The sequence below is a fragment of the Brassica napus genome, unplaced genomic scaffold, assembly GCF_020379485.1.
Source record: "Brassica napus cultivar Da-Ae unplaced genomic scaffold, Da-Ae ScsIHWf_2960;HRSCAF=3746, whole genome shotgun sequence".
In the NCBI taxonomy this organism is placed as follows: Eukaryota; Viridiplantae; Streptophyta; class Magnoliopsida; order Brassicales; family Brassicaceae; genus Brassica; species Brassica napus.
This window is the reverse complement of record NW_026016208.1, coordinates 7,701-33,769: the sequence shown is the minus strand read 5'-3', so window position 1 is coordinate 33,769 and position 26,069 is coordinate 7,701. Positions and strand designations below refer to the sequence as shown.

At 36.0% G+C, this 26,069-nt stretch overlaps 2 protein-coding genes across 2 annotated transcripts; one reads left to right on the top strand and one right to left on the bottom strand.

Moving 5' to 3' along the window:
- The first annotated feature begins 6 nt into the window (after positions 1–6).
- LOC125602734 (tubulin beta-4 chain-like) lies at positions 7–1,758 on the top strand. The gene is made up of 3 exons (XM_048774188.1): positions 7–382; positions 450–719; positions 792–1,758. The coding sequence occupies exons 1-3, from the start codon at positions 184–186 to the stop codon at positions 1,466–1,468; spliced, it is 1,146 nt and encodes a 381-aa protein (XP_048630145.1). The 5' UTR covers positions 7–183; the 3' UTR covers positions 1,469–1,758.
- A 1,157-nt stretch (positions 1,759–2,915) lies between these two features.
- Positions 2,916–8,719, bottom strand: LOC125602735 (SKP1-like protein 18). The gene is made up of 2 exons (XM_048774189.1): positions 8,518–8,719; positions 2,916–3,513 (listed from the first exon to the last, which is right to left on the bottom strand). Exons 1-2 carry the CDS (start codon positions 8,569–8,571, stop codon positions 3,061–3,063), a joined length of 507 nt encoding a protein of 168 aa, XP_048630146.1. The 5' UTR covers positions 8,572–8,719; the 3' UTR covers positions 2,916–3,060.
- Positions 8,720–26,069: the final 17,350 nt, after the last annotated feature.

The window sequence follows — 26,069 nt, the reverse complement described above, 5'->3', positions numbered from 1 at the left end:
CTCCATATCCAAGGCGGTCAATGTGGAAACCAGATCGGTGCCAAGTTCTGGGAAGTGATCTGCGGCGAGCACGGCATCGATCACACCGGGCAATACGTCGGCGACTCTCCTCTCCAGCTGGAACGCATCGATGTGTATTTCAACGAGGCGAGCGGGGGGAAGTACGTTCCACGCGCCGTTCTCATGGATCTGGAGCCTGGCACCATGGATTCGCTCAGATCTGGACCGTACGGTCAGATCTTCCGTCCCGATAACTTCGTGTTTGGGCAGTCCGGGGCCGGGAACAACTGGGCGAAAGGTCACTACACGGAGGGCGCGGAGTTGATCGATTCCGTGCTCGACGTTGTGAGGAAGGAAGCTGAGAACAGCGATTGTCTACAAGGTGAGAATATATCTCATTTGGTTTTGAATCTCGATCTAGATCTTGAGAAGGCTCTTTGGTATAATAGGTTTCCAGGTTTGTCACTCGTTGGGTGGAGGAACTGGATCTGGCATGGGGACGCTTCTCATCTCTAAGATAAGAGAGGAGTATCCTGACCGTATGATGATGACCTTCTCTGTGTTTCCTTCCCCTAAGGTCTCTGACACTGTTGTTGAGCCGTACAATGCAACTCTCTCTGTGCATCAGCTTGTTGAAAACGCTGACGAGTGTATGGTTTTGGACAATGAGGCTCTCTACGATATCTGCTTCCGTACCCTCAAGCTTGCTAATCCCACTTGTGAGTCAATTCTATAATTATTATTATACAGATTCTTGTAATGAGTCAACTGACTTTGTGATTCGTTATTAGTTGGTGACCTTAACCACCTCATCTCGGCTACGATGAGTGGTGTCACATGCTGCCTTCGTTTCCCTGGTCAACTCAACTCCGACCTTAGGAAGCTTGCTGTGAACCTGATCCCTTTCCCGAGGCTCCACTTCTTCATGGTTGGTTTTGCTCCGTTGACGTCAAGAGGGTCGCAACAGTACAGTGCCTTGAGTGTCCCTGAACTGACCCAGCAGATGTGGGATGCCAAGAACATGATGTGCGCCGCTGACCCTCGTCACGGACGTTACCTAACTGCGTCCGCTGTGTTCCGTGGGAAGCTGAGCACTAAGGAGGTCGATGAGCAGATGATGAACATCCAGAACAAAAACTCATCCTACTTTGTTGAATGGATCCCGAACAACGTCAAGTCCAGCGTCTGTGACATTGCACCAACGGGTTTGAAAATGGCGTCGACTTTCATCGGGAACTCAACCTCGATACAGGAGATGTTCAGGCGTGTGAGCGAACAGTTCACAGCTATGTTCAGGAGAAAGGCTTTCCTTCATTGGTACACAGGAGAAGGCATGGACGAGATGGAGTTCACGGAAGCAGAGAGTAACATGAATGATCTTGTTGCAGAGTATCAGCAGTACCAGGATGCTACAGCCGGTGAAGAGGAGTACGAGGAGGAGGAAGAAGAGGAGTACGATGAGGCTTGAGATGCTGTTCAATGCCTTCGTCTGATTCATAAGCTGTGTAAGTTGCAGTCGCGTTCTTCTCTCTGGGTTTCTTCTTTTAAGTATCTCCTTTTTTTTTTCCTTCCAGTTTATGTTTGCTTTTGTCCTTGAAACACAAACTCGTTCTGGATTGTTAAAACGTTTGCGCGTATTGCTTTATTGTTTTTGTCAAGTGAAAAATATTATTGCTTTTTTTCTTTCAAGTTTGGTGCTTTATTGTTACTCCCGGGGTCTGTATATCATGTTCGCTGATTAATTACCAGTTCCAACTAGTTCCTACTTTTCCTTCATCAAACTTGCATAAGAATAGCTCGAAGAGAAGTTATTTGAAGAGTTGCTTCTCATAAAGTCTTCTGGATTATGATAACATCTCGGTAAAATTGGATCAAAAGACGTGTAAAACGGTTCATCTTTCCGTTGTTTTCCCTAGAGACAGCCGTATATCCTCGAACAGAGATTTAGCTTTAAGGATTCTATCCATACGCCTCGAGAAGATCGCTAGGTTACACAACTTGTTAATGTACGCAGTGAAATTACTAATATGTGTTAATGTCAGTAGTGTTTCACCAACCAATAATGCTGATCTGCGATTCCATAGTTATGTAGCTGTATGTGAACCCAACCCAAGCTAAGTTCCCTAGAGCCATGCAAGTCTAAACAGCGCAAAAGTAACTCTCAACAGGTGATACTTGTAGTGGGATGCATAAACGGGTTACCTTGCTTTCTCCTGCTCGATTGTCAAAAACTGTTCTGTTTCCATGATTATCCGTCTTTACCATTGGAAGCATCTTTAAAAACTTTTGGAAAATGTTATTATAATTTCAACCGATCACACCATTTGAATGCTCTTAAACGACTTTGATCCGAAATACTATGGCATTGACTGGAGAACGAAGCTTGTAACTTAGAGCGGTGCGGTTTTAGCTAATGAGTTGAAGAACAATGGTAATAAGTTAGCCAAATGGACTGCACAGGCTGTTTTGGCTAATGCGGATATGATGAAGATCGGTTACGTTTCTAGGGCTCAACCTCGTGATCATATTAACAATGTGATATTATCGATTCTTGATCTGTGTATGAAGCTGAGTGAAGGAAAGTATGTTTTGGTGAAGGATCCATCGAAGCCTCAAGTTAGGATTTGCGAGGTTCCGGCTGATGCTTTTGAGAATGATTATGTGGAAGAGCCTCTCCCTGAGAATGAACAGGTTCAGCCTCCTGAGGAGAAAGTGTCTAATGGAGCTTCTTCTACTAATGAAGCTGGGGAGGATAAGAAGCCTGAAGGTCAAGCCTGATTATGGTAAATGCCAAAGACCTGTTTTGAGTTAAAGTTCCAACGTTGTGCTCTTTTTGAAGAGCTAAAAACTTTAACATTGCCGGTTTGTGCTTTATGTGAGAAAACAGCATTATCTCAACATTGAGTGATCGTGCCTTGGTCCATATTACCTTCTTTTTTTATTAAAAGAAAACCTCCACTGTTGCGGAGAATTTGCCTGGAGATAAAGCATTGAAAACTAAAGAGGCCAACACACTATGGTTTGACGAAGTAGACAGATCTAAGAAATTATTAATTAGAATCATTCAAAAGCCCATACGTTCTCCTTGCGAACAGCTGCTTCTTCTTCGGGCGTGAAATCGTTCTGAATGTTGAAGATCTCGCGAACATCCTCTGGTGTTTTGTCTTTAATGTAATCTGCAAGTGTCTGACATGAAAGATCGAGAAGGCCTGGGAGGTTGAGATAGTTAGCAGCCAGGATGAGCTCGGAGATGGTTTCCAGATCTACTCTCATGAACTCCGCTTTCCAAATCTTGAGTTTCTTCTTCGCCTCTTCGTCTTCTTCAAAAATCAGACCAGCTTCGACGTGGGTCTTGCAGTAGTCGATCACTTTGTCGAGGATTTTCCCGGTGACGTTCTGAAGCGGGATTTCTCCGGCACACCCGGCGTCGAGCATTTCAGCTATGGTGTGGGATTCGCGAGCTACTGCTTCGTCGATCTCGAAAGAATCGCCGTCGGAGCTGGTCAACACAATTAATAGATGAAATGTAAAATATCTTCATTAACTTTAATGAATGTACATGTGTTCCCTTATATACATGTATGATTAAGATAAGCTAACTGAGCTGACTACACGTCATTAACTTATAACTAAGTATATACACACTCTATTAGGCCCCCTCAAGATGGCGTCATAACATTGTGAAGACCCATCTTGGACATTAACCTGTTAAACACCATAGGATAGAGAGGTTTTGTCAAAGCATCAGCCAACTGATTTTCAGAACGAACGTGTAGAGTCTTCAGCTGACCCGCAATGATACGCTCTCGAATAGCATGACACTCACGCTCAATGTGTTTGGTGCGTTCGTGAAATACGGGGTTCTTGGCAATGTGTAAAGCCGCAGTACTGTCACAATACAGCACTGGAGTGCTCGGAGATGGACAACCAAGCTCAGCAAGCATGCGTGATAACCAGAGAATATCTTTAGATGTTGCAGACATCGCACGATACTCAGCCTCAGCAGAAGAATGAGAAACAACGTCCTGTTTCTTAGACTTCCAGGCAATAAGAGAGTTACCAATGAAGATGCACGAACCAGTCACACTTCGTCTTGTATCAGGACAGTTAGACCAATCAGCGTCACAAAAGGCTTTGAGTTGAAATTGATCATCAGCAGGGAAGAATAAACCTTGACCAATGGAGCCTTTGAGATAGTGTAAAACCTTGTGAGCCGCGTAGAGGTGTGGTTTACGAGGAGTAGATGAGAATTGACACAACCTGTTTACGGCAAAAGAGATATCAGGACGGGTTGTTGTCAAATACATCAACTTTCCAATGAGTCTTCGATAAGGTTCAGCGCTTGGTAAAAGTTCACCAACTTCAGCAGAGAGCTTGACACTCGGATCCATAGGAACAGAGGAAGGACGACAGCCAAGCAAGCCTGCATCAGTGAGAAGCTCAAGAACATATTTATGTTGACAAATGGAGATACCCGAAGTGGAGCGTGCTATTTCAAGACCAAGGAAGTATTTGAGAACTCCCAAATCACGAAGTTTGAAGTAACTTCGTAGTTCAGCAACAAACCAAGAAACAGCAGCTTCATTGTCACTTGCAATGAGAATATCATCAACATAGACCAAGAGAATGATGATGCCTCGAGAAGAAGTAGAAAGAAACAATGTGTGATCGCCATTGATTTTCTCAAACCCCAAAGAGAGAATTGCCGAAGAGAACTTTTCAAACCATTGCCTAGATGCTTGTTTAAGGCCATAGATAGACTTCTTCAAACGTAAGACAGCATTAGGTGGAAGATTGTTCTCTTTGCGTTCAGCATAACCAGGAGGCAAATCCATATATATTTCTTCATTGAGATCACCATTTAAGAAAGCATTAGAGATGTCTAGTTGATGAAGAATCCATTTCTTCTTTGCAGCAAGAGCTAAGATCATCTTTACGGTTACCATTTTAGCAACCGGAGAGAACGTTTCAACATAGTCAATACCCTCTTTCTGTGTGTAGCCTTTAGCCACAAGACGACCCTTATGCCTTTCAACAGTACCATCAGCATGTAGTTTGAGTTTGAAAACCCATTTACACCCCACAGGACGCTTTCCTTCAGGTAAACTGCAAACTTCCCAAGTATCAAGATCCTCTAAAGAACTAAACTCCGCATCCACAGCATTACACCACTCCTTCGATTTCTTTGCCTCCGAAAAGTTTAAAGGTTCAGAACAAAGAAGAATGGAGTTGATAAAAGCATAATGAAGTGAAGAGAATTTATTGTAAGTGAGAAAACGAGAGAGAGGATAAAGAGAAGTGAAATTGCAGTGATAGTCCTGTAAGTAGATAGGAGTTCTACGGGTACGGGAAGATGTAACTGCTAAAGGCACGTTAACATCAGATGATGACATTGATGGTTCATCAGACGATGTTGTTACGAAAGGTAAATCAACATCATGTTTATCAGGACATTTGAAGAAAGCTTTTGCTGTATCGGAAAGAGAAGAACCAGCAAAAGGAAAGATAGTTTCATGAAACAGAACATGTCTTGAAATGGAGATGCTGTTAGATTCAAGGTCGAGAAGTTTATAACCTTTGACACCCGATGGATAACCAATAAAGACGCAAGCTTTAGCACGAGGATCAAATTTGGTACGAGATTTAGAAGAGGTACTCTTATAGCAAAGACATCCAAAGGTTTTCAAATGATCATAAGTAGGGATTTTTGAGGTAAGGATTTGATAAGGAGATTTGTGATCAAGATTAGGATAAGGAAGGCGATTTATGAGAAAGACTGCAGTAAGAATGCAATCTCCCCAAAAAGGAAGAGGAATATGAGATTGAAACATTAAAGCTCTAGCAACATTGAGAATGTGCTGATGTTTTCTCTCTACAACCGAGTTTTGTTCAGGTGTTTCTGGACAAGAATGGAAAGAAACAATACCCTTTTGTTTGTAGAGATCAGTGAAAGAAAGTTCAGGAGCATTGTCAGACCTAACAGACTTGACTCTAGTTGAATATTGGTTTTCAATCATGGTTAGGAAATTTGGAAACACAAACAAGACATCAGATTTCAATTTCATGAGATAGACCCAAGTTGCTCTACTGTGATCATCAACGATGGTTAAAAAATATCGAAAACCTTCAGAAGTGGGAACAGAGAACGGACCCCAAACATCAATATGCAATAGATCAAATGGAGCAACACTGGTTGTATTAGAGACAGGAAACATTAAACGTTTTTGTTTAGCTAAATGACAAACATGACAATGATGATTTTCTTTAGATTTTGTGTTTTTCAAATGTAAAAGACTAGACAATGAATCAATTTTAGGAAAAGCAGGATGACCTAGGCGAGCATGCCAAGTTTCAATATCAACAGTGACTGAACAAGCTATCTTATTGTTACCTGAGAAAGTATGAGCAGAAATTAAAGAACCAGACTCCAAGACATATAGATTTGAGATGCGTCTACCCTTGCCAATCATCAATTCCCGTGTAAGATCCTGTATGAAGCATGAAGTAGAAGTAAAGCTAATCATTGATTCAACTTCAGAAGTGAAAGAACTCACACTCAAAAGATTAAAACGAAAAGCAGGCACAAACAACACATTCTTTAAAATCACATTATCACTCAAGCAAACAGAACCTATACCAACAATGCTCTCTGATCGTCCAGAAGGAAGAGTGACAAAAGTGTCAGAAAGGGGAGTTAGTTGGGAAAAAAGAGAGGATGAATGTGAAACATGATGAGTTGCGCCTGAATCGATTATCCAAGAGTCATCAGGAAGTGGAGCATCTCCAGAGGCAAGCACGAAAGACATGCAAAAAGGAGTAGGTTGATAAAGAGAAAGGAATGTACCAGACTCTTTTGGAGTTGATGATACAGCTGAAGTGGAGGCAACGAAACCCTCTTGCGAAGGGGTGTGTGGAGTAATGCTGTGATTGTGAAGTTGAGTACTAAAGAAGGCAATGAACTGTTGCATCTGATCTGGAGTGAGAGCAACGGGAGAAGTAGCATTTATCTGGCTTCCAACAGGAGTCACAGACTGCTGAGATTGAGAAATCATCTCAGATGTATCGGGAATAGCAACCATGTTCGCAGATGCAGTTTGCTGACCGTTGTGTGGCTTCTGAAACTTTGATTTGAAACCAGGAGGGAAACCGTGCTTCTTATAGCAACGATCCACAACGTGTCCAAAAGCACCACAGTGAGTACAAACAGGTCTTCCTTTCTGATACTGAGAGTTTCCTTGATTGCCTGAGACTTGAAAAGCTGATAACTCAACACCACTTGAAGGAGAAATGCGAGCAGAGCGTTGAGAATCTTCATTGTCCAGAATATTAAAAACTTCAGAGAGAGATGGCAAAGTTTTCTTCATGAGAATCTGACTTCGAACATGATCATAGCTTTCATTAAGCCCCATGAGGAAGTCAATAACTCGATTTGTTTCCCTCTGAGCCAATAGCTCTTCAACTGTAGTCGCAGGAGCTTGAATACTGGACAATTCTTCCCAATACGTCTGCGTCTGAGTATGATAAGAGGATAAATCCATAGTACCTTGACGCAGAGAGGAGTTGGTGACGAAGCTTGTACAATCTAGGGAGATTAGACTTGTGAAAGCGAGTATGAAGATCCTTCCACATATCAGCAGCCATAGAGAAGTACAAGATGCTAGTGTAAATCTTCTTAGTAACGCTGTTGAGCAACCAAGATTTCAGCATACTATTGATTCTACACCAGATCTTGTAGTATGGATCTGATAGTTCCGGTTTAGGGATTGAGCCATCAACAAATCCGAGTTTGTTCTTAGCTTCTAAACTAGTGGTCATCGCAACAATCCAAGTTCCATAGTTAGATCCGTCTAAAGATTCCGATACAAGGACTAAACCAGGATGATCTGAGTTCAGCAAGTGATACGGACTATGAAGATTATCGGGAGAATCCGATACCTCAAAAGGACGAGATTGAGCCGGAGCTGGATTGAGAGGACGAAGATCAGCAGCTCGATTCGAAGATCCAGAGCCTTCGGGAGAGAGATCTGCGTTGCGATGATTGTTACGAGGAGAAGTGAGGTCATCCTCAGCCTGAGATGGAGTGGAGGTGCGATACTTCGAGTTACACTTTCGTTTCCCCATGGATGATCAATCGGAGCTTCGATATGAATATAACCGGAGCTGGAGAAGACTGATCGGAGTTATGCAGGAAGACGAGAGAGCTCGAAGAGATGTGATGGAAGATGATGAGTGCGGAAGCGATGGAGATTCCAGAGATCGGAATCAATGATGATGAAGGTGAAGATTGATCGGAAAAACGAAGATCGGAGATTCAGTTACGACGGAATGAAGATACGGTTACGGTGGAGCGTTTTGCTCACCGCTCTGATACCATAATAGATGAAATGTAAAATATCTTCATTAACTTTAATGAATGTACATGTGTTCCCTTATATACATGTATGATTAAGATAAGCTAACTGAGCTGACTACACGTCATTAACTTATAACTAAGTATATACACACTCTATTAACAATCTTGTTCGAAGACAAGCTTAGTTTCTCGGTTAAGCCGACCAGATTTTGTGCCATGGTTTGATAAGAAGATTCTGGAATGAAAATGAGGAAATGACGACAGATCCTTTCACTCTATAATAGGCTAGGAGAAATTGGAAAGACAGATTTTTTTTTTCGGCATCTCGTTTTATTAAATGGCCCATGAAGAGCTAAATTAAACACACATTCACAAAAGAGGCATAAAAAGCCCAAACTATAAAAACCTAAAAAGAAAAAAAGACAAAGTTCAAAACTACATCATGTCCACTGTTACGAAAGTAAAGACACACAGCATATGTGACATTTTTCTTCCTCCACCGGCTGCCGACACTATGATATTCCTGGAAATCGACAGGGACCAAGGCGAATTGGATAACAAATTCCAGAACGGTTGAGCCATAGCCGAACCATCGATGCAAAGCTTGAATCCAGTTGTATCATGAACATGATAACATTAGAGATAGCTTAAATCCATCTAATTCAGATCATCTTTAATGATAGAAATAAGCCTGAAGATGAAGAACCCATAAAAGGGGAATAAGGATAAAGCTATGTAAATTGATAAACGTAACACAATTGAAATTAAAAAGAAAACAGAGAATCAAAATCAAATTAAAAGAAAAGAAAAGAAAAGAAAAGAAATAAACAGACAAACTCAAATATAAATCCGGTAAGAACTAGAAAAAATCATCAGAGAGCCACGATGATTTGCTAGTGATGGTGCCGACAAACATGGTGCTAAACAAGCCGCCAGTTTCCAGAGTCGAAGTCCGACAACCGGGAGTCATGAGCCGATGAGAATCCGGTGAATCAATGAAGATACTCATCAACCGTCCCGTTGATTCCTTCCGACAAAAGATGAAGAACTATCTCTCTCTCTAAATTTCATCTCTTTCCTCTGAAAGATTTTTTATAGATAAGAAGAAAAGAGAAAATTTCCTCTCTCTAAAGAGCAGAGAGAGAGCTCTTGTATCCGCTTTTCTTTTGTTTTCTCTTTTTATTTTCCAAAACAATAAGGAAAAAAAAAAAAGTGAAACAACAAAATCACAAAGGTTTCCACTAGACCAACAAAAAACATACAGAAAATGAACTTATAGAAATAAAAGAATTTTTTTTTGGGAATCACCAGTCAATTATAATTTGTTATATAATATTCAATTTTTTTTTTTAAATAAGAAAAATACTATGATTGCTACCTTTTTATCTTCTTTTCTTTTCGACCTTGTTTCCTAACGTTGAAACTATGATTGCATGCATACTTACTATAAGCTATATGCGCAGTCTCTTCATAACTAAACTACATTCCAATACAAAGTTCATCATTCTTCTCATTCTCTTTTTTTCTTTGTTTCTAAAGTATCAACATTTTGAGTTTCAAGTTGTCCTCTTTGTTGGCTATTTTATATGCTTCCTCAAATTCACTGAGTGAAGTGTCGTGCATCTTTCTCAGAAAAAACTCAACCGACTTTTGATTTATCAAGTCGAATCACCTGAGACTTGTAAGTTAGATCAACACTAACCACCAAAAACAGTTTTTTACCACTTAATTGATTATTCTCCATTGCAATCTGCAATAACCATTTTAATATTTTAATATTTATATTATAAAACAGATGTAACCTTAAAATTACTGTATTTACTATGTTTTCTTGAGCCAACCACATCTTTCAATTAAAGAATAGACTTAACCTAAATAAACAATATATTGAAAAACACATAACATCAAATTAATATAAAATTCTATAACCAAACCAGGATAAATAATAAAGAAGAGGAAATGAAGAATATGCAAACCAGAGAAACATAACCTACGGATCCAAGGTCGTATCTGTTAGAACTGAAATCAAAATCATATTTGCCGAATCCATTTACAAAATCTGAGAACTCTAAACTTACGACTTTATGGTGAGATATATAACAAACAATAATAAAAATTGATGTTAATTATGTCTCTTTAACGACTTGACGTGATCCAAAAACATCAACTAAAAAAATTGAAAAAAATGATAAAAGAGTAGTGCAACTTACCGATGCAAAATGTAGATCGAACCGTGTATCACACTAAAGGCTTTGAATGGTAACAGCGGATTGAGCGGTGCGGGACAAGCGGATTGGATAGTGCGGTACGGTTTGACTGCGGTTTTTTAAACTGCGGATTATTAGCGGTTAAACAAAAAAAGCGGTACAAAATAAAATGTGAATGGTAACAAAAAGCAAGTGCGGTACAGAAACAAGAGTGGAATGATAAAAGTAGAATAAGTGGTGCAGATAAAATTTAAATTTAAATATATTTTAATAAAACAAAATATATAATTATTATTAATAAATATATAAAATTTAAATTCTTCTTATTACACCACATAGACAAATATACAATCAAGAATTTAAATTTTCCCACAACATATTTGCAATATCATCCCTTATTCGAGCCATATATTATCCATCTATTGCATTTGTAGCAGTTAATGCTTCCGTGTCGTCTAAATTGTTCTCCGAGTTTGTGTCGTTTATTCCCGTCTCTATCATCACTTCAGCAAAATCTGCATCTGCAATCAAGACTGGGTTTTTTAAACTGCGGATTATTAGCGGTTAAACAAAAAAAGCGGTACAAAATAAAATGTGAATGGTAACAAAAAGCAAGTGCGGTACAGAAACAAGAGTGGAATGATAAAAGTAGAATAAGTGGTGCGGATAAAATTTAAATTTAAATATATTTTAATAAAACAAAATATATAATTATTATTAATAAATATATAAAATTTAAATTCTTCTTATTACACCACATAGACAAATATACAATCAAGAATTTAAATTTTCCCACAACATATTTGCAATATCATCCCTTATTCGAGCCATATATTATCCATCTATTGCATTTGTAGCAGTTAATGCTTCCGTGTCGTCTAAATTGTTCTCCGAGTTTGTGTCGTTTATTCCCGTCTCTATCATCACTTCAGCAAAATCTGCATCTGCAAAATTTAAAATTTTGATAAAATTATGTAGTCCCATAGTAGTCATTATCACTCTTTTTTATATATCAATATCATATCTTGGAAAATCAGAAAGAATCATCCATTTTTTCTTCCAAACCCCAAAAGTCCTCTGGATTACGGAACGTAAAGAAGCATGATGCCGATTGAAGAGTTCTTCTTTATTTCTTGGAGGGGGACCATAGTTAAATTGTGACATATAATACCTCACAACTCTATTATGTGATGACCTATAGGGAGCTAGAAACCCTTGTTTATTGGGATAGCCGGAATCGACAAGAAATTACTTGTTAAGTGGAGGCATAGGAAACTCAGAATCACTTTCTTTTGCCATGGTTAGAACAGCTGTGTCGTGACATAATCTTGGAGCTTCATTCCAAATATAAGTGAATAACATATTGAAGTCACATATTGCCATGATGTTTAATGATACATATCAGGATCAAGCGAAATACCGGTGGATTTCATCAGAAACTTCAACATCTTGTATGATTTTTTGAACTCGTCGAGCTTATTTTTGAAAAACCCGTAAGTTATATTCATGTTAAATGCAAGATTGAATTGTTCAATGATATAATCTCTGCCATGAGTCAGAGTATACTTGTTCATAGAGATTGCATGATCAAACAATTCAATGAGTTTTTTCTCTTGTTCATATGTCCATTTGAATCTGTCTGTGCTCTATAAATTATAATATATATGTTTTAGCTATTATTTTTGCATATATAAAATTAATAATATTTAGAACAAAAACTTACTCTTGTTCTAGTTTCATTAGAAACATTTCGGCCTCTTTGTCTGGAAGAACTTGCACTGCCTCGATGATTAGATGGCATTCTGCATTATTATACAAAACTATTAGTAAAAATTTTAAAAACTAAATCATAATTACATAATCATTTTGTTTATCCTAATTGTATTAGTATTAGAATCTATATTTTATTTTATTTTTATTTTAAAATTATGTGTTTCAATATGGTTACTTATCAAGCATTATCTACAATAAAAAATATTTTTATGTAAACACTATCATGTTTTTAACAATACTTCTTATGATAAATTAACTCATAAACATATATAGTTCTCTTAACACATAAGAATCTAGGGTTTGTTAAACAATAAAAATATAATTAATAACAAAAATTATCATTAATTTGCATTATATATTCTACACAACTAAAATTGTTCTTACATTTTTAACTTCAATAAATAAATCTTTACATATATATTAGTTTATATTATGTATATTGCATATATTTATATTTCTAAAAATAATAATATTCTATTTTTATAAATGCAAATTATATTAAATATATTTTTAATAGAACTATTTATATTTAATAAGTTAAAAAAATGAAATGAAAAAAAAACTGAAATGAACAAATTTTCTTACACACGTACTTTCAAATGGTCCAATTTATATTACGTATATTCCATATATTTTATATTTCTTTTCAGTTTTATAAACAAAAATTAGACTAAATATATTTTATACAAATATTAAGTTAATGAAAATTAAATCTAAAAAGAAAAATTTGAAATGAAAAAAAAAATCATGCGCACAAACTTGAAATGGTGTAAGCAATTCAATTGCTTCCAATGTAGAAATTGATGAACTTAATATAAATGTTTTAAAAAAGTACTTTGAGAAAACAACCACCAACTAGAAAATTAACATTAAAAATTAATATAATATATTTTACGCAATTAAAAAATTTCTATAATAATTTAGCTTAAATAATTAAGTTTTGATATATAAATATATAGTAGTTTATATTGTATTATTATATTTTTTAAATAACAGTTTTTTGTTTCATATATGAAAATAAGATTAAAATATATATTTTAACCTTAATTATTAATATTTATAAACTAAAAATGTGAAAAAATTGAAATACGTTTAAGATTCATGGGTGTACCTTTCCAAAATTCAAATGTGATTTCAAGGTGCACCTGCAAAAACAAAATGAAATGACAAAAAAAGTGTTCGTGAAATTAAATAAAAAAATAAACTGAAATAAAGAAAACCCCAGATATATTGACATACCTTTGCTCGTTGCTTTGAAGTTGTGTCTGCAAATTTTCCTCTTTCATATCTATTTATATACGTAGAAAATTTCTGAAAGAAGAAAAAAAAAATTAAACCACTCAACCACTTAACAAACCACACCTATTTTCCTACTTTTGTGGTTCAGGTACGTATTTTAAAACGCACTCCCTGTTTATTTTTTATTATTTTTTAAATTTTAAATCACATTGTTTTGGATAGTTATTAGAGATGAATGGTACCCTGATTTCTGTTCCGCCATGCGTTTTTGTTGTTCTACTCATAACATTCATTACCTAAAGATTACTTGGGAGCTGGTTCCTCTTATCTAAGTTCAAGAGGATTCACAAAACAAAAATTACAATAACCCAATGGCCTTAACGACATTTTTTTTCTTTTTTTTTTGGCGATAGTTACTATTTTTCTTCTTATTTTCAAAAAATGAATGTGAAGTGGCAAATTATAATTGGCCGGTAAACTTACAGACACCTTTGGGACTGAACCTAAGAAAAACTCGAAATAAAATAGTAGGAGTGAAAAAATGTATGTTTTTTTCAAATTTAACAAGAAACTAGATTTTGATCCGCGCTTAGAAAGCGAGGTTTTATTTTTGGACTTAAATAAAAAAATTAAAATGAATGCTATATTCCCTTTTTTCAATTTAATTGTCGTTCTAGAGTAAAATTTTTGTTTCAAAATAAGTCTCATTTTAGAATTTCAATGCAAAATTTATTAACAAAATTTTTATGTTTATTTTTCTATTGGTTGAAATATATTTAGGTGTATATGTAATTATGTTTTTATTTTAGAAATATACAAAATCATATTTTTTAATAATCTGTGTGCATAAACCTCGACAATTAAAATGAAACAGAAGGAGTATAAGATAGTATATAAGTCTGGGAATACTTATTCGGAGTCGAGGAACCAAACTGAAAAAATGAAATAAAAAATGAACCGAATTTCATGAATAACCGATCAGATCCTATATCTATGGAACAAAACATTGAAATTGAACCGAGAACAGAATGAGTATCTGAAGTTTTAAAATATAAATTATTTACCTACAAATATATTATATTTAATTTCTAAATAACCAAATATTAAAAAAAACTATTTATAAACAAAATTACCAAAAAAAATTATCCAAATAATTTTTATTCAAAATATAAGCAATGTTCTCAGATCCGATCTAGGCCCGCGGTCAAACCGGTAAATCCAATATAATTCGGATATGCTTATGTTCTTTATATAGAATTCTATTAGATGTTCTACCAACTGATATATTTTCACAAAATTCAGATTTATGAAAATTTATTGATTAAATTTATGATAAAACCCAATAAAATTCCACTAAACCGAGAACCGACACTGGCTGACCCGGTCAAAACCCAGAAAAAAAAAACTTAATATGTTCTTATAAATTGATTTAACTTCTCGTATATTTTACAATAGTACATAAAACTAAATAAACTATTTGATTTGTCATATAAGGTAATGCATTGTATTTATGTTATGTATTTTAATTAATAAGATTTTTAGTGATTATCTAAAGTTACATTTATGAATTTTGAAATTAAAATAGTTACGATTTAGTTTTTCATAAAAAAATAGAACAATGTTATCACACATTTGAACAAAATGTGTTATACCATAAAATAGATATGAGAATGAAAAATTTATTATCGTGATCATGGTTCCCTTTCAAAGTTATTAAACTTTTATACTTTGAATAAGAGTATGATATAAATACACATGATACAAATACACATGAGTTTTTATTATATGGTATATAGCAGTATATATGAATTTATGTTTTCGATATTATAATGTGACGATGTCTGTAAATGGCATAAGATAGAAGAACGTGTTAAAATATATTTAGTTTTGAAATTAAGTAAACCAAACTGAGCACAAATCATAACTGGTCGATTTCAATTATATATTGGATCTTTTATATATTGGATCTATTAAAATTAGGTTTATTAAAAGGCAAAAAATCAAATGATAAATAAAATCATTTATTATGATATATTTAGAGAAAGATAAGGAAAGAGAAAAAAAAAGTTAGTCTAATGAAGGGTTTATATTAGATTTTTAGGATTCCTTCCTTTTTAATAGTATAGATACTAGATTTTGACCCGCGCTTAAAAGCACGGGTTTATTTTTCAAATTAAAAAAATATTTTAAATTAATTTCTATATAAAATAGTGTATAGGTCTAGGCACATTTATATGGAACCATGAACTAAACCACATCAAACTCGAATACACGAAATCAAAATTGAAACGCATTTCATAAATAAATGATCATATCCTATATCTATGGAGCCAAAAATCTAAAACTGAACTGAAAACCAAATACGTACATAAATTTTTAAATAAAAATTATATACCTAAAATTAATAATGTTATGTAGTTTCCAAATAACCAAATATCCTCAAACTACTATTTACAAACCAAATTACATGAAAAATTGAATTATTCAAAAAACCGAATGATCTGATATTTAAACTGAAAACCCCAAAAGATCTAATATTTTATCTATAAATCTGAAATTACCTGAAAAAAACAGAATCGAAGCAGAACTGAAGTGGATCCACATTTTTTGGATATTAGTCGGTTCCTAAGTTTACTACCAAACCGAACCAAAACCTCAATAACCCAACTGAATTAAACCAAACCAAATTTTGTAAATACATGAATGGCTCCTAAATTTCTAGAACCAAAACACTAAAAACCCAAATACCCAAACCGAAGCCGACTGTTGGGGATTGATAGTGCATCTACATTTAAATGGTGCGAAGAAAGCATTATGTTTTTACAAATTATTTAACTCCTTTTTATTGGGGGTACACATATAATAAACAGACAAATTGAAATATATCGAGTGATTTATATCTGATCCAGACTCGCGGTTGAACCGATAAACCCTTGATGTATATAATATGGACTGACTTATGTTTTTCATGTAGCATTCTATCAAAGGTTCTTACCAACTGATATGTTTCCACAAAATTCAGATTTAATGAAAACATGTTAATTAAAGATCAGATAAATTAAAAAATTGTTAATTAACATATGAACCGACACCAATTACCCTCCGGTAAAACCCATAAAAACCTGATAACACTTTTTTAAAAAAATCATTAAACTTCTCGTACTCTTTAGTAATGCATAAAACTAAATAAACTATTTGATTTGTCCTTATAAAATCCCGGAAATATCTGATAACACTTTTCAAAAAGTTGATTAACTTCTCATGGTTTATAATAATACATAAAACTAAATAAACTATTTGATTTGTCATATAAAGTAAATGTATATAAAATGAGATTATAGTTTAGAAATATATGAAATAAAGTTTAGGATATATGGTTTAGAAGTTTATGGAAATATAGTTTAGGGTATAGGGTTTGATTTATACTGAAAATATGATAAAAATCTCTAGAAAATATGTATTTGAACAAATACATAGATTCAAGAAAGTACATGAAAATGGTGAGAGTCAAATAAGTATATATTATATGGTTCATTTTATAGGGATTTGGTTTGTATTGAAAATATACATAATACCTTGAATATATTTTGTAAGTTCATATATAGATTTTAAAACATACATGGATAACATATCCACTAATTTAATCACGACCAGTAGCATTTTGATTTTTTTTATGTTTGGTTATTTATATAAGTTCAAAAATATGTGCATTTCATATTATTATTTGTTTTGACTTTTTCCTCGCTTAATGAAGTGAATAATAATGCATTCAAAATATTACTATGTGTAAAAGACTATGTTAGATCACTACAAGAAAACATAGCAGTAACAACGGCGTTTTACGACGAAATTATTTCCTCGTAAATTTACATCAACTTTACAACGCAATTACGACGAGACATTATTTCGTCGTAAACTCCATGGTAATTTACGACGAAAGGATTTTGTCGTAAAGTCAATGTAAGTTTACGACAAAAGTACGTGGAATGCGAAATAGTTGTAAACGTTACATCGACATTACAACGAATCATGTTATCGTTATATAAAGGTGAAAACGTGTATTGAAAGTGCTTTAACTTACCTAAATTTGTTGTAAACTCGTTGCAAATTTTCCATGTAAAATCCATGTAAAACTTACCATATTTCTCTATATATATGTCATTTCCCACAACTCTCTTCCTCACAACACACAACTCTCTTCCTCACAACACACAACTCTCTTCCTCTCGAACCTGATGGCGTTTAGACTCTGCTCCTCATTCAGCCACCAATTACTATTTCGAAGATGACGATAAGGAACATGAGTCATTCGTCTGTCTGCCAATTCAGTGGAGCGACAAGGAGAAAGTGGAGGGAAGTGCAGTTGGTTTATACTTGAGTGGAACCTCCGACCATTGTCAAAGGTTCCTCTCAAGTACAAACCAGCTGCACTTCCGTCCACTTTCTCCTTGTCGTTCCACTGAATTGGCAGACAGACGAACGACACAGGTTCCTTATCGTCGTCTTAGAAATAGTAAATGGTGGGTTAACAACGCAATTACGACGAAACCAACGAAACCATATTTCGTCGTAAACGCCATGTAATATTACGACGCATGTACGTCGAAAAGAAAACTTTACATCGACATTACAACGAATCATGTTACCGTTATATTTAGGTGAAAAACTTATCGAAGTTCGTTGTAAAGTCGTTGTAAAAAAACCATGTAAAATCCATGTAAAAGTTTCCTTGTAAAATCGTTGTTATATTTCAACTACCCAACTCGAAAATTTCTCTATATATATGTCATTTCCCACAGCTCTCTTCCTCACAACACACAACACACAACTCTCTTCCTCACAAGACCCAAACGGAAAAAAAAAATTTTTTAAAAAAATAGAAGAAAAAATGGTCGGTGGCGGTAGTATTTACGAGTTGCGAAGTTGGATGTATTTGCACAAAGATTCCGACGGGAGAGTGACGAATGCATTTCTGAACGGGCTAGAGACATTCATGCACCAGGCGGGCTGTACACCGATCACGCAGGAAAGCGGTAAGATGTTCTGCCCCTGTTCAAAATGCAAGAATTCGAAATTTGCACGTAGTGAAACTGTATGGAATCATTTAGTAAACAGAGGATTTACACCACAGTACTGCATTTGGTATCAACATGGAGAGGGTTATGGGGGAAATGAAGCTAGTAGTAGTAATGCTAATTTTGAGGATGCTAATTTTGAGGATGCTCATCATAATGAAGAACCGAATCATGTGCATAATGAATATAATTATCATCAAGAGGAGCAGATGGTAGATCATGATAGGGTTCAAGATATGATTAGTGATGCATTTTTAGAAACAACTACAACAATAGCTGATGGAACTGGAAATGTAGAAGAACCTAATTTGGATGCAAAAAGGTTTTATGAAATGCTAGATGCTGCAAATCAACCAATCTACACTGGTTGTAGAGAATTGCATGGATGCATGGGCGGAGTTGTTTAAAGAGTATTTGCCAGAAGACAACGTGTCTGCTGAATCTTATTATGAGATTCAGAAATTGGTTTATAGTCTTGGGTTACCCTCGGAGATGATTGATGTTTGCATCGACAACTGCATGATCTACTGGAAGGAAGATGACAAGTTAGAAGAGTGTCGATTCTGCAAAAAACCACGATTCAAACCGCAAGGCCGTGGGAGGAATAGGGTACCGTACCAAAGGATGTGGTACCTACCAATTACAGACAGATTGAAAAGATTATATCAATCTGAGAGGACTGCTGCGTCGATGAGGTGGCATGCCGAACATGTCCAGAGAGATGGTGAGGTTGCACATCCATCAGACGCAAGAGCGTGGAAACATTTCAACAAGGTACACGGAGATTTTGCTACAAATATTCGGAATGTCTATCTTGGGTTATGCACCGATGGATTTAGTCCATTTGGAATGTCTGGTAGACAATATTCTTTGTGGCCAGTCATTCTTACGCCGTATAATTTACCGCCGGATATGTGCATGGAACAAGAATTTCTATTTTTGACCATATTAATCCCATGGCCGAAGCATCCAAAACGGTCTCTTGATGTTTTTCTTCAACCGTTGATAGAAGAGCTAAAGCAATTGTGGTCAGAAGGGGTGAGGACGTACGATTGTTCCTTGAAAAACAATTTTACGATGCGAGCAGTTCTGATGTGGACGATAAGTGATTTCCCTGCTTATGGGATGTTGTCTGGCTGGACAACACATGGAAGATTATCTTGTCCGTATTGTCTTGGATCCACGGATGCTTTTCAACTGAAGAATGGTAGGAAGAGTTGTTGGTTTGATTGTCATCGTCGCTTTCTTCCACTTGCCCATCCGTACAGAAGAAATAAGACATTGTTTCGACACAAAAAAATTGTCAGAGACAGTCCTCCTCCATATCTCACCGGCCAGCAGATCGAAGCGGACATTGATTATTACGGAGCTCAGGAAACAGTTAAGGTTGGAGGAAATTGGCATGTTCCTGGGAATATGCCTGATGGGTATGGTGTATCTCACAATTGGCATAAGAAGAGTATATTTTGGGAGCTACCTTATTGGAAGGATCTTCTCTTACGCCACAATCTGGATGTCATGCATATCGAGAAGAACTTTTTTGAGAACATCATGAATACATTACTTAACGTCCCTGGGAAGACAAAAGATAACAAAAAGTCAAGGATGGACTTACCTGATATTTGCTCAAGAAGTGAGTTACATATCAAGAGCAATGGAAACGTTCCTGTTCCCATCTTCCGGTTGTCATCAGCAGCCAAAACAACCTTGTTTGACTGGGTTGCATCGGAAGTTAAGTTTCCTGATGGTTATGTTTCAAATATGTCAAGATGTATTGAACGAGGTCAAAAGTTCTCCGGAATGAAAAGTCATGATTGTCATGTGTTTATGCAACGACTGCTTCCATTTGCTTTTGCCGAGCTCCTTCCAGCAAATGTCCACGAAGCACTTGCAGGTAATTATAAATTTATATATATACATATGTTACGAAATGTTATTAATTTGATTCCTTTTAAAATATACAGCCATCGGAGCATTTTTCAGAGATCTTAGCACACGTACGTTCAAAGAAGAAGTCATCGAACAACTTCATCAGAACATTCCGATCATATTGTGCAACCTGGAGAAGATATTTCCTCCTTCATTTTTTGACGTCATGGAGCATCTAGTTGTCCACCTACCGTATGAAGCATTGCTTCGTGGACCTGTTCACAACGGATGGATGTATCCGTATGAGCGACAGATGAAACATTTGAAGGGGAAAGCAAGAAATCTTGCAAAGGTAGAAGGTTCAATAGTTGCGGGGAGTTTGACAGCCGAAACATCTAACTTCACATCATACTACTTTGTTCCAACTGTTCGTACGAGAAAAAGAGTTCCTAGGAGATATGATGATGGTGGAGTACCGACATCATATCCAATTGATGGTGTTCCTGACATTTTCTGCGAAATTGGACGGTTTGGTGGTAAAACGAAAGAAGTATGGTGGTCATGTGAAGAAGATAAACATAGTGCCCACACTTATATTCTGCTCAACTGCGAGGATGCAATGACCCGTTACTTTGAAAGGTAAATATTTTTGTGAATGTTAATTATATGAATTGAAGTTAATTATGTATGATTTGATTATTTGTTCAATTTGCAGGATGTTTGTATCTCAAGTTGAAGAAGCAATACCAGGAATATCTGCAACTGATGTGGATACACGTAAAGATAAGCACTTTGTCAAGTGGTTAAAATCACAGGTAATATATCTCATACTATTATATTAATTAAGTAAGTGTTTAAGAATATATATATGTTTTTTGCAGGTTGATTATGACGATCCTTATTATCCCGTATGGTTTCACGAATTGGTTCAAGGTCCAGTTGCAAAGGTCACCACATCACCTATGTATTTCACACGAGGATTTACCTTTCACACATACGAGTATGGGAGACATCGGGCAACGAGTAACTACGGAATATGTGTGAAAGGTGAAACAGACTTTTACGGGATATTGCAGGAGATTATTGAAGTGGAATTTCCGGGGTTATTGAAGCTAAAATGCGTCCTCTTCAAATGTGAATGGTTCGATCCTGTTGTGAACCGAGGGATTCGGTATAACAAATTTGGTGTTGTGGATGTCAATTTTGGGAGAAGATACAACAAATTTGAGCCTTTCATTTTAGCTTCACAAGCCGAGCAAGTTAGCTTCCTTCCTTATCCTCGGCTTCGAACTTCCGGGATAAACTGGGTAACTGCTATCAAAATTACACCTCGTGGACGCATTGTCGTTGGAGAAGAACCGCCCTTGCAAGAAGAAGACGCTATCACTGAAGTTGAGGTACCAGAACAACCAACTGATGAAATCCTTTTGATCGACCCGCAAAACTTTCAATATGAAGATATTCCCGAAGATGCGACAGATGAAGCACGTGAAGACGAGTTCGAGAGAAGCGACGATGATGATTGTAATGATAGTGATGAGAATGAAAACGATTTAGAGTGATGTAATAGTGATGAGAACGAAAACGATTTAGAGTGATGTAATATATGTATCAAATGTTGGATTTCTCTATTGTAAAATTTTCTAAAAGAAAGAGTAAGAAGTAGTATGAAATAAGATATGATGTTAGATGATATGTGACTTTGGGGTTTAGGGATTTCATTCTCGGTGTTTAGGGTTAAGCGTCGTAAAATCGTGTAAAAATAACACGGAAGACGTAATTTCGTCGTAAATGGAAAAACGCGGGCCTGGTAATTTCGTCGTAAATCGAAAAACACGGGCCTGGTAATTTCGTCGTAAATGGAAAAACGCGGGCCTGGTAAATTCGTCGTAAATGGAAAAACGCGGGCCTGGTAAATTCGTCGTAAATTTACGTCGCTTTTACGACGAATCCTAATCTATATAAGGAGACGCCGAGAGCAAGGCTGCCTCGCTCATTCCTCCCAAATTCCTTTGCTCTCTCTAAGGTAAACTCTCTCTTCTCTCTTTTTTTTTTTTTTTAAATTAGTTTAGGTGATTAGTTAGGTAACGGAATTAGTTTAGGTGATTAGTTAGGTAATTAGTTTAGGTGATTAGTTAGGTAACGGAATAATATTTTTATTATGTCGTAATTGATTAAATTTATTTTATTTTTTTTAGATGGCTCCTAGAAGAAAATCCAGAGCACCTAGTTATAGAGATTTGATTGGCGACGATGGTTCCGGTACATCTTCTTCCGGTCCATCGTCTTCCGGTCCATCATCCTCCACCGCAGTTCCAGACTCTCAGCCTTCTCAGAGAGTTGCTTGGAGTCCTCCTCCAGCGGCTGCACCTGAGCCTGTCCCAGAAGGTGCAGTTCATCCGGATTTGCGTGTGCCTTCATATGCCCCATTCGCGAGATATACGGTAGAGGATTTGCTTGCCCAGCCTGGACAGGAGGGTTTGGATGTTCTAGACCCCGATAGACCCCGAGGAACTTATTGGTAAGTTATTAATTTTTATTACATTAAAATTTAAATTATTTTTATTTTCTAACGGTTAAATTGTTTTCCTTTCAGGTTTGGGGCTAACAACCGTGTTGGCCGGAGCGTTTCGAAAACGATTAAGGGTTACTACGACGGGGCATATCCGAACTGGAGCAAGACTCCAAATCACGTTAAGATCACTTGGTTTAAAATGTTTGCGGTAAGATTTTTAAATTTAATTAAATTTTCACTTTTAAATATGTATTTTTTTTAAATATTATTATTAATTGTAATTTTTTCAAATTTTTTTTGTTTCAGCAAAAGTGGCATTGGTCTTTGGGAATCACCGAGATGGTGAAGGCGGAATTCGTTGCAAAAGCAAAGATCCGCCTCTGCAACACAGTCTCCGATTGGAAGGACAAGTGGGAGCTCGACGGGTATGAGGGAAAGCCCACTGAGCTCACGAAGGATGTGTGGGATGGCCTCATCGCCTATTGGAAGCACCCCTCTTCGATCAAAAAGGCCAATTCGTGCTCGGCTTCTCGAAGAACGAAGGATAAAGATGGTAATTTGCCCATGCTTCACAGAACCGGCCAAAAACCACATGCAGGCATCCGTCTAGAAGTTGTAAGTTTTGTTTTAAATATTTATTTTAAAATATTCAATTAATATAATTTTTAATAATTTTTTTTTTGTAGTTGGAGAAGACGGGAGTCTTACCATCTCTGTCTGACCTATTCAAGATGACTCACGCCACATCCGACGGAGTTTTTGTGGATCCTGCATCTGAGAAACTCGCTCAAGCAGTGGCTACTCGGATTGAAGAACGGGAGACGCAACTAACTCAGGAGTCTCCCGATGGATTACCCGTCACATTGTCCACCGAAGAAGCCGACAGAATCTTCGAAGAGGTAGTACAACTAAAAATTTTTGTTTACATTATTTTTAATAACTATATTAATATATGTTTTAATTTTATAGCTGGCTCCTAGAAAGAAGGGACGAATAGTCGGTATAGGCTCTGTTAACCAAGTTGCAAGGGCAACTTCGTCATACACTTCGAGACGGGATGAAGAGACTTCTCAGATGAAAGCTCGAATGGATAGCCAGCAGGTTCGTTTAGACTCTCTTGAGGATTTGCTAGACGTGATGGCCGTGGGAAACCCGGTTATGCAGAGAATGTTGAGTGAGAGACGAGCCGCTCTTGGGTTGCCAGTACGAGATCCCCAAGAGTCCGATCCAACCCGTCAACAGCCGAGCAACCCCACCGACTACTTCGATGATATGTAGTTTTTTTAATATTTCGGTTTGTATTATGAATTTAAATATTATGACTTTTAAATGCTTTTTTAATATATGTTTTTTATTTTCATATTTTGTTTTAAAATTAAAATTATTTAAAATTCGAATTTTAAATAAATTCAAATATATATTATAAAATTAAATATATTTGAGGTTAAAAAATATTCAAAATCTATATTATAAAACGAAACGTCGATGTAGGCTCGACGTAAATATTTACGACTGATTACCGTCGAAACATTTACGAGAGTTTACATCGAAATATTTACGAGGGTTTTACATCGAAATGTTTACGTGTTCGTTACAACGAAAATATTTACGTGTGCTTTACATCGAATCCATTACGTGGAGTTTACCACGAATTATTACGTGTCGTTTACGACGAAACTATGGTCTGCGCTTTACGAGGAATATATTTCGTCGTAAAGTTAACAAGTCATTTACGACGAAACTTCGGTTACGACGGGCGTTTTATGACGAAACGTGTTTCGAGGTTATTTCATCGTAACACCCCGTTTATGACGAAGGTACAACGTATATTGCCCTCCTAAAAAATATGTTTTCTTGTAGTGGATGCAAATATATCGGTGATATAATGATGATAGGCAGTTGGGTTGTTCCCTATTAATAATACTGATAATTTTGATTAATTAATGTAAGTATAAAATAAGACGTATTATTTTTTTAGTGAATATGTCCAACAACCTTGTTTAAGTAGATTTTTTAGAATTCCTTCCATTTTAATAGTATAGATAAGAAAAAAATAATTATCATTTGTGAATGGTGACTCTTTTTTTTATGAAAAAAAATCTTTTTTTTTATTCTTGATCATTGGTCGGAGCCAAAAAAGTTTAGCCCTGATTGACTTTATATTTTCGGTTTTGCAGGATTTAAAATCTATGCAATTTCATTTTCAATTAGGCCATTTAATTTCTAATCATTCTAAAATGGTTAAGCATGAAGTACATGGAAAATGAGGAATAAGTTGTTATTTAAAATAATAAAAAAATTCCTCATGTTACGAACCAAGGGGACTACAGAGAAGATTATTTGGATGGAAGCAGTAAAGCAACTACAAATAATAATTACTATTATTGAAGAATTTTTTGTTTTGGATGCTATGGAAATGCAACCCTAATTTCACCACAAAGAGGTGAAAGACAATTATTCCATAATTATTCTTCCATTGAAGACACTCATTCACTATTAGAATATGAAGCAATAGCCTTACGACCGCCATCCTTGAGAATTGAGATGTCAGATGTACAAACTAAAGTCTAAACCAGCAATTTTTGAAGAGGATGCCAACGTATTGTCTGATACCCTTAAGTCTGTTGGAATAGAGAAACCCCAAGACAATTAAACTAGTACTATCAAGCCAATAATAAGGTGTGATGTGATTTGATGCCTCAGTTACCACTCATGTGATAGACATCTGCACCTTAACTTGTTCATGTGAGAATAAGTTTTTTCATGTACATAGGAAGTTTTTTGCGGAAGTAGATCGTTTAGAAAAGACTTCTAGGATAAGTATGTAATATAGGGGGACTTCATATCTGTTACCTGTTTTGCTACGGAACAAACTTCATTACTGGTAAAAAAAGAGAAAAATAAAAGAAAGAAAAGGTCGGTCAAAGGATAGAGCGCAAGAGAAAACGCAAAACAATTTGACACTTGTTATTTTAGTGACATGTGTCAAATACGTGCCGCCAGCTGTGTTTACTGGCCCTATAAATTTGCAATGTAGA

Bases quoted from the DNA above. Each gene is read 5' to 3' on its own strand.
- LOC125602734 (XM_048774188.1), top strand. From the start codon at position 184: ATGGATCTGGAGCCTGGCACCATGGATTCGCTCAGATCTGGACCGTAC. The intron at 383-449 runs GTGAGAATATAT...TTGGTATAATAG, and splicing joins GAACAGCGATTGTCTACAAG to GTTTCCAGGTTTGTCACTCG. The intron at 720-791 runs GTGAGTCAATTC...ATTCGTTATTAG, and splicing joins CAAGCTTGCTAATCCCACTT to TTGGTGACCTTAACCACCTC.
- LOC125602735 (XM_048774189.1), bottom strand. From the start codon at position 8,571: ATGGCACAAAATCTGGTCGGCTTAACCGAGAAACTAAGCTTGTCTTCG. The intron at 3,514-8,517 runs ATTGTTAATAGA...TTTCATCTATTA, and splicing joins TAAGCTTGTCTTCGAACAAG to ATTGTGTTGACCAGCTCCGA.